The 12,183-nt window shown below is 43.6% G+C and overlaps 1 protein-coding gene across 1 annotated transcript in view; it reads right to left on the bottom strand.

Moving 5' to 3' along the window:
• KBTBD12 (kelch repeat and BTB domain containing 12) overlaps positions 1 to 12,183 on the bottom strand; it is a 48,187-nt gene that overhangs the window by 25,439 nt on the left and 10,565 nt on the right. The window contains exons 3-4 of the mRNA XM_073351377.1: positions 11,438 to 11,708; positions 6,365 to 6,515 (exon numbers count right to left, since the gene is read on the bottom strand). Of these exons, the coding sequence (XP_073207478.1) occupies positions 6,365 to 6,515; positions 11,438 to 11,708 (422 nt within the window). The remainder of the gene's footprint in view (positions 1 to 6,364; positions 6,516 to 11,437; positions 11,709 to 12,183) is intronic.

The following is a 12,183-nucleotide window of genomic DNA, read 5'->3' as shown; positions in this document are numbered from 1 at the left end:
CTTACGGAGATGGAATTGAAAACCACCTGCCATTCTTTACTATTGCAGAGAAAACAGATGACGTAATGTGTCTTGTAGCAAAACATGAAGGAAAAGCTTGACTGGAAGCAGGCATGAGAAAAGCAAACGGTTGCCAACAAGCCACAATTTTAGTTCCAGCTTCTCCTACAACCTGCTGGTAGCCTCTCAATGACATGGGGGAGCTTCTGATAGCCAGAATCAGGCCAAATTCTGCTCTTGGTTCAACTGCCATGCAAGCTCACTTACCAGACGTGAACAGGGGTAACCAAGGGCAGAATTGGGCCCATTATCTGCTACTCAGAGGAAATCCAGAATGTATTTATGAATAGACATGTTTACTTTAGAAGCACCATAATTTATTCAAAGGCACAGTTAATACTGAAGCATGAAAGTTAAAATTTCTCCTTCTACTTCCTCCTACACAAACCTTCCTTCCCAGAGAGACCCCTGAGTACCACATTCAAATAAGTATTTTATGAGGGAAACATTCAGAATTTAATTGAACCTCATTTAACTGCTTAAAAGTTTAAAGAGAAGCTCTCAGCAAGAGCTCAGGGAAAACTCTGTTTTAATGAGGTGGTATTCCAGAGTAAGGAGGATAAACAAAGATTCTTTGATTCCCAAGTCCTTACTAACAGGATTTTTCATTTAATTCCTTCTATATTTTCTTATTTATAAAAACAGGGATTACATAACATAAAAACAATGCAGAACTAATGCCCTTATGCTGATGCAATATCACTTACCACTGACCTATATTTCAAAGACTGCAGTTCTTTTGAAAGTGTTTTAGCATGAGCTGGTGCATTTGGCAGGTCTTTTTCTAATTTACTCATCAGTCGTAATGAGTTTTCACAGTCTCAGATGCAAAGGATTTCTTTTTTTATTTTTAAGCAAGAGATTAAAATGCATGACCTTAAATAGAGCCTTCCCATCTGGTTTTCTTCCAGAAGTATCTCAATTGGCTCTGTCATTAAGAACACAATACCACTCTTTCTTGAGCTTTCTAACGAATATAGTTATGTTCCTGGGAAAATATGGAGAGAAAGAGCTAAGATCAGTCGAATGTGGTGAATAGGAGAAAGGATTCTGAGCCTCAGGAAAGGCTGTTCATTTACTTGGAAGGATTATGTATGCCATTTAAATAGCATAAGAGTCTCCAGGAACATTATCTGTTGCAACAACCAATTCTAAGTAGAACAGCTGATAAAAGACACATGGTATAGGTTCTGTGAACAATACAATCACTCAAACAGTATGAATGTTTTTCATATCCCTTACATCAGTGTAACACAGGAATAACTTAATTTAAGTAAGTGGAATTACATAGGTGTAAAGTTGGTGTGTGACCAGAATCAGGCCTTATGTAGTTATCCACGTGTATTTCTAGTTTGGAATTTAAATAAAGCACTGTCCATATTCTGTCACAGGTTCTCTCACACCAAAGGATCTGGAGTAGTTAGTCTCCAGGGTCAGCATGTTCAGTTCTCATTTGGACTGAGAATATTCTTGGGCAGTGCCTGTGTATTCTATGTTCTGTGCCAACAGTAACACATGAAAGACTGAAAGCCAGATACTGATCTGTTAGAATGGTGTAAGTCTGGAGTATCGCCACTGAAGTCAACAGAGTTACTACAGAGTTACACCATGGAACTGAGAGCAGAATCTGGATCCAAATATAAAAAATTATGTTATGGCAATTTACTCAAAGCAAATATGGCATGCATGCCTTTTGCTTCATATTGGTCTTAGCTAATTTCTTTAGTTATTTATTTGAATTCCAGTAGCACTCAGAAGCCCTAGTCCTGCTTAGGGCCTCCTGGTGCTGGTTGCTGTTCAAACATACAGGAAGACACGGACCCTGCTTCAAAAAAACCCAAAATCTTATTTAGTTTGGATGCAGGTGTTAAATTTTGTTTGAAATGAGTTAAGTCTAGCCTTTCTGCAATACCATTCTTATGAGCTGAGCATTTATTCAAGGAGAGGCTATATTCTCTCCCATTTATTTATTTAAATCACACAGGCAGCAGGGATCTCCATGAGTTTTCTTTCATGGAGTTTCCTTCTCATCATTCTATTAAGAAGACAGGGTTTTCCCCTTATGGAAGCAGGGGGGCGGGGGAGGTGAGGTTTGTTCCACAAACCAGTGGACCCTCTAAGATGCATGCAGCTCTCAGGGAACCCACGGAGACAATGTTCTTCCACACAAAGGCCACAACTACATTTACATCAGATACCATAAGTGCAGCCTGAGAAGAGGGTAGCACTGGGAGGGAGAGAAGCATGTTCAGAGTCTCTGCACAGTAGGTTTGTTCAGTGCCTCCTCAGATGCTCCCAAAAGCAGAGCTTGTATAGAGCCCTGGTGGGAATTAAAGCCATACCCATCATCTGGAATCCTCACCGAGGGTAGAGGGAAGAACACTACCTCACCTCCACTAGAGTAACTCTCTCCCCAGGTCACAGTAACTTAGCAACACAGGGAGGTAAAGTTACACCTCCCTTTGCCAGCTCTACTGAAATTACACCATAATCTGCAAATTGGCTGCAGATTTATCAAGTCTGCATAGCTTCTCTGGAATGGCAGCCATAATGCATAGTATCGCGGGGGGACACAGTATACAGGGAGTCCCTCAGAAAGTCTTCAGAATCTGGCTTTTGGAACAAATTGGCATTGTCAGTCTTTTTTTTGTCTCCCACAGTGCTTGACATTCCCTGTGAAACAATGTAATGTCCTGAGGATCCTTGCCTTTGAGCAGCTGGCCATGGATTTTAACCATTCCCCATGACAGTTATTATTCTTTGGCCTGTCCACATCAGCCCTGGTTGTTTCCACTGTCATTCTCTCATGGATGTCATCTGCATGACCAAGAGCTTCGGCAACCAGATTAAGAAAGCTTTCAACTTGTTCTTTCTACTGTCACGAGTTGTCTGTCTGCCTAGCGAGGACACCATCACAACTGTCTTTATAAGGAGAAGTGTATCCATTTTTGTAGCCCAACAATCTGAGAATTCACAAGGTAACACACACTTGTCACTGTGAATAAACCATGGCGTGTATTTTTTGTGCAAGGTTTTAATTCTAGTTGGCATGTGGAAGCCTAGTGCTAGAGATGAGACCATTTGTGACACTAGCAGAATGAAACACCAATACCAGTGACTACCAGGCTGTCACCAACCTGTTTTAATATTAGAATTCTTTTTCAGCTTGGAGAGGGAAAATGGTTTGCAATCTTTTACACAGGACTCTCAGATGGTTACTGTTAGGAATTTTAAGTGCAATTGTGCCCTCAGTTGCGTTGGTGTAAATCTGCAGTAATTCTGGTGACATAACAGAGTTTCTGCAGTGTATTTAAAGGCACAATGTGTCCAGAAATCTGTCTTTTGTTTTCTTTCTGTAGGATTTTTTTTATTATTATTATTTTACTAGAAAAAACTGTCTTGTAAGCAAGATGGTCACTGCCAGCACCAGCCTACAAAATGCCAATTTTAACTGAAGTGCAAATATGGTCAGCAGTGTGACTGGAAACATAGCACTGTCTTTCTCAAGAGAACTGCTCCCTGGAGCGGATTTTGATCTCAGTTAATGCCAATGTAAATTCCAAGTAACTCTACTCGCTTCAGTGGAGTTACTTCCAATTTACACTGTTTTATGAGAGATCAGATTCTGGCCTCTGTGCCTTTAATCCCATTTGCTTATTTTTAGTTACAAAACTAAAGGTCTGTGGCAGCACAGCATCCTGATACCCCTTTGAGACCCGCTGTGACATACTGCAGCAGGGACACTATCTGTTCCCCTCCTAGTCCCAACCACTGTCCTGCCACAGACACTGTCAAGTAGCAGTCTCCAGTCCAAAGAAAATATAAAACAAAAGGGCCTTCTGCCCCTTATAGGCTACCCTCCACTCTTGTAGAATGCTAACCCTCCAGACTTTCTCCTGAAGAGGCTCTGCTCCTACCAAGCTGCTGACCCTCTAGGCTTGTTCCCTGGATTCCTTCCCTCAGTCTGATTCTCCCCAGGCTGCATCCTTAATCCCAACCTATCTCCAGCCCATCTGCTTGGGAGTTGGCTTTTTCCTAGGCCTGCCGCAGGAGACTCCTTCTTCCCTACCACCTCTTCCCTTCAGTGTCCCCGTCTGGTTCCCTTCATTTGACCCTTTGACCACACTCCTGTCTCTGTTATTTCATTAATTGTCCCCCGGAATTATTTGGTGTCCCGGTCCTGTGGATCCCCCTCTTAGGCTGGAGGGGGATCCTTTAGCAGTGGACAGGCTACGCCCGCCCACTTCCCGGGTCGCAATAGGACCTCTTCCCTTCAGGGCCTGTCACAGGAGACAATCACCCTCCTGTAGCTCTCTTCCACAAATAAGCTCTCTCACTCAACTCTTCACCATCTGGGTCTGATAAGTGAATTGAGCCACCTGATCCCCAGCTGATCACAATCAGCTGGGTGGGGAGGGTAGCTGATCTGTCACAGGTGAACCTAAGTCCAAATCCTCTTGAAGGACCAGCAAGTCTATGACAGGGCCCAATCCTGCAAATCCTTACTCACATGAATAATCCCCTTGATTTCAGTGGAGCTGCTATAATGGAAGAACTATGCATGTAAAGGTATGCAAGGTCAGCCCCAATGTTTTAACCTCCTTTTGCTCTGTTAGACCTGAAGAATTGACACAGTGATGGGAGAGGAGCAGGCTTCTCGTCTGGCTCACACATCATCAACAGAATTGTTAGCAAAGTTCCACATACAGAATCTTTGTTATTGGTATTGACTGGCAAGCAAGAGAGAACACAACTTGACATTCAGAACCCTGGCTCAGTTTGTGGCACTGACAGTTTTAAATAGCAGAATACAGCTTTTCACTTGTGAACGAAGCAAATCTTGAGTTAAGGAAGAGACCATAAACGTGGAACTCCACATTGCCATTCTTGCAGCCACTTTTCAGACTAAAATGTCACTTTCAGCAAAACTATATATATTTCATTCTTTTATTCATTGTGATACATGTTTCTTGCCATGTGACATTTTAGACTGAGGACACTTAATGTAGTTTTTCTTTACTAACCACAGCTCTTCAGAAAGCTTCTCTGTGTTACAGTATCACATTTACTGTACAGAAGACTGCCAACCTATTTAATCAAATGCATCCCAAGACTGCTTCATTTTTCTCTCCCTGTCTTTTTTGTATCATCACAGAATTCTTGGTCTTGATCTCAGGACACTTGTTCCAGAAATATTTGAATAGAGCCTCTTTCTTCCTTGCCATTGCTGCTGCCTCTACTTATGCACTACATGGCCTGTTTCAAGCTTTCATTATTGTACCTACCACAGAGGACTGGACTTCATCTATATTTGGTTATCTCAAAGCACCTTTGAACCTACATAGGCAACACTACCTTTATCTGACAACATGCTGAAGTTCACCTGCCAGTGACCTTTGGCACTAACTGTTTTCCACTTTTTGATGCTTATTCCTGGCTATGCCTATGGGGACACTCGGTTCCGCTGAAGACAAGGGTCTCTCTAAACCAAGATAAGGGCAGGGTGGAAGTCATCTTCCTCCTCTGCTACTCAAGGATACTCCCCTCATATCACTCTCCTCTTGGAAACCCTCTACTGACTGCCTCTTTTATTCCATGTCACATTCAAGTTTCTCACCCTCATCTTTTCAAGGCCTTGCACAGTCAAGCCCTTGCCTATAATTCTGCTCTCATTTCCTCCCACTCCCCTTCCTGTTGTCTACTCTCCTTCCAAGCTATGTATTTTTCCTGCTTTTTCCCCCTATGCCTGAAACGCCTTCATTCTTTTTCTGCATTAAACCATCACCTTCTCTTCGTTCTGGTTTGACAGTAGCAAAGTGGATGGGAATCTTCCCATTGACTTTAATGGAAGTTGCACTGGACCCCAAAATAAAAAAGACTGGTCCTGAGATTAAGGCACGAAATTGGGATAGCCGGGGTCTAGTCTCTCCCTGCCAGATCTCTTGGGCAAGTTACTTCACCTTTCTGTACTTCAGTTTCTTCAGCTGTAAAATGATAGTAATGATACTTCCCTACCCAAAAGGGCTGTGTTGTGAGTCTGGATTCATGAACATTGAGATCCTCAGATGGAAGGGGTTAAAGAAACGATATTAAGCCAGAGCAATAAAGTTTCATTTCAGGTTCACCTAACTGAATTTAAGAATGCAAGAAATTATGAAAAAAATGAAAAACTCAATCCATTGAGTCCAATATACTTTGCCCTACTGTTGAAAACAAAAGGGGCAGTCTTTCATTTCACGGAGGCAAATTGCTGGAAAAAATAAAAAGTGGTTGTGCTATCTGTTAAAAATCTGTTTCCTCTTACCCAAGACGTAAATCTCACTGTTGACTACAGCTGTGCTGAAACGGTATTTGGAGTACTTCATTGGTGTGCACTCTGTCCATTTGTCTCGGCCTGGGTCATACTGCAACATTCTGTTACTTAATCGATCCAGCTCATCGTCAGGGAGATCCATCTGTATGAAATATGACAGTCATATAATAATACAACATTTGGAGCCCTCTGGACATGCCTGCGTGCAATTAATCACAGGAGACAGCTGAGCAGATAAATAACATAAACACATCAATTATAGCTGTGAAGTGATTAATACTCACTACGATTTACCAGCACCCATGACTTGTGGCTAGAAGTACATTGTAGAAGACAGATGAATAACAGTGCATTTATATTCTATGGCAAAAAAGCGGAGGATTTGGGTAATAACAAAACATCTATGGACGCAGTTCTGACAGAACATAGCTCTTTTACAAGGCCTCTGTGAAGCTGTAAGAATAAGTCAAAACCTTTCTCCTGAAGACTGAATTTCTGTTTACTTGGTTACTGATGCTGTACCATGAGTTTTGATGGGGTACTTTAAAGGCTGTTTTAAGAACCTCTTTATATACAATATTTGTTCTGAATTAATGTCTATTTATTTAATCAACAAATAATTAAAACTGAACAATTGCTAAATCTTTCCATTTAATAGTTTTAATAATAACCCCCTGGCTTCCAACTACAGCTTTGTTCCCATTATACCCCTCCCATACCCACTCCTGCCCCCCCGGTTTATTCCAGTCTTCCTCCCCATTTTCTCCCTCTTTTGGTGTTACATAAGCAGCTATAATTATGTTTTTCAGCTATAATTATGTGACGGCCCCTTTAAATGTAAGTAGTCTGCTGTGGGGGAGGGCTCTGAAGTATTTCAATGAGAGAGAGAGCACACACACGCATACTCTGCTTACTCATGGGGTTGTTATATTTGTTCTTTTTTGCTTGTTGTTTTCCTTAGTATAAAGACACTCTGACATCATGGCAATGGGCAAGGAATCAAAGGCTAGATAATGAAAGTAATTTACACTGAACGTGCACGCTTTGCTTTTTGTGTACAGAACACTCAACCTCACACTTTTCTTCCATTCTGCTCCCAGAATCCACAACCATCTCACTGCCCTCATCAGCCTCCTCCCAAACCTACCTGTGATGGCGGTCCTCACTCCTGGAGCAGCCATTCAGTATAGCATCACAATTACATCCCTGCCTCAGTTTCCACAGTGGGCTTTCACTAAGGGCAACAAGACACATGTGTATTGAACTGGGCCCCTGCAGGGGTCTAGTTTATGTAACCCAAAGGTGGAACCGTATACAAACAGGCCTCCCCCTCTGCATCTCTAGCTGAAGAGGGAGGGGGCTGAATTAAACTTAGTCCATCAACCCCACTTATGTCCAGGTCCCTTACCAGCAAGGACCTCTTGTCCCAGAATCATCTTCTGAAGCCAGGGCCTTTTGTCATTGGCTGGGGAAGGGTCTCTCATTCTGGGTCAAGATCCTCACAGAGATCAAACCATGACCACCCATCCTCAGAACAGCCTATAATTCCTCTGATCAGGGGCTTCTGTTGCTACCTGATGAAGTCCTTCCACAGGGGCCACTAAGCCTTGGCATTCATAGCTCCTCCCCTTTGGAGCCTCTCCCACCTAGGAACATTCTTTATTGGTTTCCTTTTCTGGTGAGTCCCCTCACTAGGCTCCCCTTGAGAACTTTCTCCTTGTAAGGACAGTTCCCTTCCCCAGGAACCTCTGTTCTCTGGCCCACCCCCACTGAGAGTAGCTTCCTTTTATGATGCCGAGGTGCTTCCCTGCCTAATTAATGGCCTCTCAGTTATTCAATGATGTAATTAGTCCCAGGTGAACCTGGGCTGTCTCATGTACCCCTTGTTGAGCCTTCATAGGTAGGCTGAGCCCCGGACCCCCTCAGAGGGCCAGCTACCCTCTGACAGAACCTCTTCATAAAATCCTTCTTTCCTTCTCGTTATTAACAACTCCCAGTTCCATAGGCCTGATTGATACTCACTGCACTACTCCAATTTTACATTGACGTCAGTGCAGTTACACCAGTGCAGAACTGGAGTAATGCTGTGGTGAGTAAGGCCCTCCCTCTCCTGAGCTGTTGTTATATGTCCAGTCTTGAGTTTGCCTTGTCTTATTTCAATTATAAGGTCTCAGGGGGGAGAGCATATCTTTGACTATGTTCTGTGAACTGACATGTACACTTATGGCACTATAGCAATGTTATATTATTAATCTTTGTCAAGGCTGATGGAATGAGTGCTCAGGGTTGCGCAAATATAAACATAACCCCTAACCTGAGAAACTTTAATATGCTTTCATACTGCTCATTTGACAATATCATACATATACACCAGGGGTGGGCAAACCTTTTAGCCCAAGGGCCATATCTGGGTATGGAAATAGTATGGTGGGCCATGAATGCTCACAAAATTGGGGTTGGGGTGCAGGAGGGGGGTGAGGGCTCTGGCTGGGGGTACGGGCTCTGGGGTGGGGCCAGAAATGAGGAGTTCAGGGTGCGGGAGGGGGCTCCGGGCTGGGGGTGCAGGCTCTGGGGTGGGGCTGGAGATGAGGGGTTTGGGGTTCAAGAAGGTGCTCCAGGCTGGGATCGAGGGGTTCAGAGGGCGGGAGGGGGATCAGGGCTGGGGCAGGGGGTTGGGGCACGGGAGAGGTTCAGGGGTGCAAGCTCTGGGCAGCACTTACCTCAAGCAGCTCCCAGAAACAGTGGCATGTGCCCCCTCCGGCTCCTAAGCAGAGGTGCAGCCAGGTGCTTCTGTGCGCTGCCCCGTCTGTAGGCGCCACCCCTGCAGCTCCCATTGCCCACAATTCCCAGCCAGTGGGAGCTGCGGGGGTGGCACTTGGGGCGGGGGCAGCACGTAGAGCCCCCTGGCTGCCCCTAAATGGAAGAGCCGGAGCGGGGACATGCGCTGCTTGTGGGAGTCTTGTGGAGTGGTGGCATGCACATGCCGAGCGACCCCCGACCCCACGCTCCGGCTGGAGTGCAGGAGCAGGGCAAGCCCCAGACTCCGCTCCTCAGCAGGAGCTCAAGGGCTGGATTAAATTGGCTGGCAGGCCGGAAGTTGCCCATGGGCCATAGTTTTCCCACCCCAGTATACACCCTTAGTGCCTGAGAGGGGAATACTAATACTGAAGCAACACACCTACCGCTGGGTCATTGGTCTTAAAATCTTTATTTCACCACTGTGGCTAATGCATTCTGACCTGTGCAGATAGATTCTTATGTAACTCCTTACCAGTTAATGCTAAACTGCTCATCCCAAACAACTGTATGCATAGATATGTACTCCTGAATTGTCACAGAAAGTGCTAGTTGGCAGGTATCAGTTCCCAGGTGCGTGTGTTTTTAACAGTCTTGGCTCAATATTCAGGACAATAGCTTCTCAGGCATTTTTCTCCTTAGTTTTAGAGAGCTATCAAGCTAGACAAAAGCTGGGCGTCTACCTTAACATCTATCTTTGTTATATTACACACCACCCAGCTTGAGCTTTTTACAGCCATATTATTTCCATGTTAAGTACGTCCTTGTATTTTAATTATTTAAAAAAGAGAAAGTATCTTTGCTCAGTTTCAGTGTCAGACCTACTCTCTTAACATTCTCTTTCCTCCTTAGGGATTTCCAAACTCAGAATATCTTAACAGATGGAAATTGTGTTTTCTGAACATGTTTTAGTCTTAAATTTTTAAAGATTTGATTCTAAAAAGTGGTCCCAAACCAATGAGACGTGATTACATTTTTAATATCCTACAGACAACAACATATATTATAAATGTCCCAAATAAAGTCTAACAAATTATTTTGGTGGAAAATTGCATTTGTGACCAAACTAATTTTTTGATGAAAAGCTTGGTTAGTCTCTAAGGTGCCACAAGTACTCCTTTTCTTTTTGCTTTTCCACTGAAAGTTTTAACTTTTTATAAAAAAAAAAAAAAAAAACCCAAACACCTAAAAACGGAAAAGATTCCCCAAGTAATGGAGCTGAGCTGTGAAGCTTGTATATGGATTTGGACCTGAAATTTACCAAAGTTTATAGGGGTTGGATTTTAGATTCCAGTATGGGTCCATGTCTTAGAATCATAGAACATAGAGTTAGAAGGGACCGCAAGGGTCATCTAGTCCAGGGGTTCTCAAACTATGGGTCAGGACCCCAAAGTGGGTCACGACCCCGTTTTAATGGGGTCACCAGGGCTGGTGTTAGACTTGCTGGGGCCTGAGGCTGAAGTCTGAGCCCCACCACTTGGGGCCAAAGCCGAGCCAAGGGTTTCAGCCCTGGGTGGCAGTGTGGCTCAGGTTACAGGCCACCTGCCTGGGGCTGAAGCCCTGGGCTTCGGCTTTGCCCCACTTCCCGCATGGGGTGGTGAGGGTTGAGCTTTGGCCCCGGCACCTGGGGTGGCGGTGCTCAGGTGGGCTGAGGCTTCGACACTGCGTCCCGAGGTCATGTAGTAATTTTTGTTGTCAGAAGGGGGTGGCGGTGCCATGAAGTTTGAGAACCACTGATCTAGTCTAACATCCTGCCAAGATGCAGGATTTGTTCTGTCTCTTATTTAAACACAACTATTTGCTGCTGATAGAAAAGTTATAGAGGACAATTATTAACTAGTGGGATGTGAAAGTGCTGGGGAAGACCCAAGTATAATCATCACCATGATTTCTTTTTAATTAATGTTTCACTGGATTAAAAACTGAGTAAGGACTTCAGGATTTACCCCATGACTATTTAAAAATGGAACATGAGTGAAACTGTGTTTAGACAGGACGCATTTTTAATTTTTTTCTCACTGAGAAACTCCCTTTGAAACAACTGCCTTTATTACGGGTAGCATATAAATTGAAGATTATATGACATGGACATTATTCCTCTTTGGCCTGCTTGATTTTCCCATTAAAGATGTGAGAGGAATGAGTGCAATTTATTTTTTGCTTATAACTGAGGTATTTTAACTATGCAAGAAGAGCCACAAAGTTAGGCAGCACATAAGCCAGGTTAGCTAGCTTTTATAGAATAAAATAATTAGTACACTTCTTTACCTGTGGTGTCCAGCCTCCCATCACATAGAGTTTATTATTTACTGTTACCACAGCATGGCAGGCCAGTTGCACTGGAAGAGGTGCCACGCTTCTCCAGCTATCTTGCTCCATGGAATACTTCTCAACACAGTTTGTGACCAGATATTGATTTTTCAGTTTCATTTGCCCTCCTATGACATACAGGTCATTATGAACAGTGCCCAAGGCATAGAGTTCACGAAACTGAGCAGTGCACAAACTTTGCCAAAACCGGTTTCCTCTATTGCGGTACCTGTAGGAAAATCCAAAATTAGAAACTGTGGTTCTGATAAAATCATATCAATTTTGTATTTAAATCTCCCTTCTCCAGTTTCAGATGATGTTACAGTGACAACAGAAGTTCTTTCTCTTGTCAACAGAGAAGAAACGTTTCTAGCCTTGAACTTAGTGGGATTAGTCATGTGCATTAAATTACTCACATGCATAAGTGTTTGCATATCAGGGCTTTAGTAGGGACTTAGGAACCTAATTCTAGGCACCCAAGTTTGAAAATATTGACCACAATTAAAGTGTCCTTATTTTGCATGAGCTGAGCGCTCATAACTCCCACTGTACTCAGTGAAACCTGCAGTAGCACCTCTGAAACAAAGGCCACATTTATTTAAGTGTCTAATTGTGGATTTATGCGCCTCAATTTAGGCCCCACATTTGCTGATGTTGGCTTCACTTTGTAATCAGTCTTGATTCTGGCAAAGCTCCTATGTTCC

The sequence above is a fragment of the Lepidochelys kempii genome, chromosome 7 (genome assembly GCF_965140265.1).
Source record: "Lepidochelys kempii isolate rLepKem1 chromosome 7, rLepKem1.hap2, whole genome shotgun sequence".
Lineage (NCBI taxonomy): Eukaryota > Metazoa > Chordata > Testudines > Cheloniidae > Lepidochelys > Lepidochelys kempii.
Note: the sequence above shows the minus strand (reverse complement) of the source record. Positions and strands in the feature narration are given on the sequence as shown.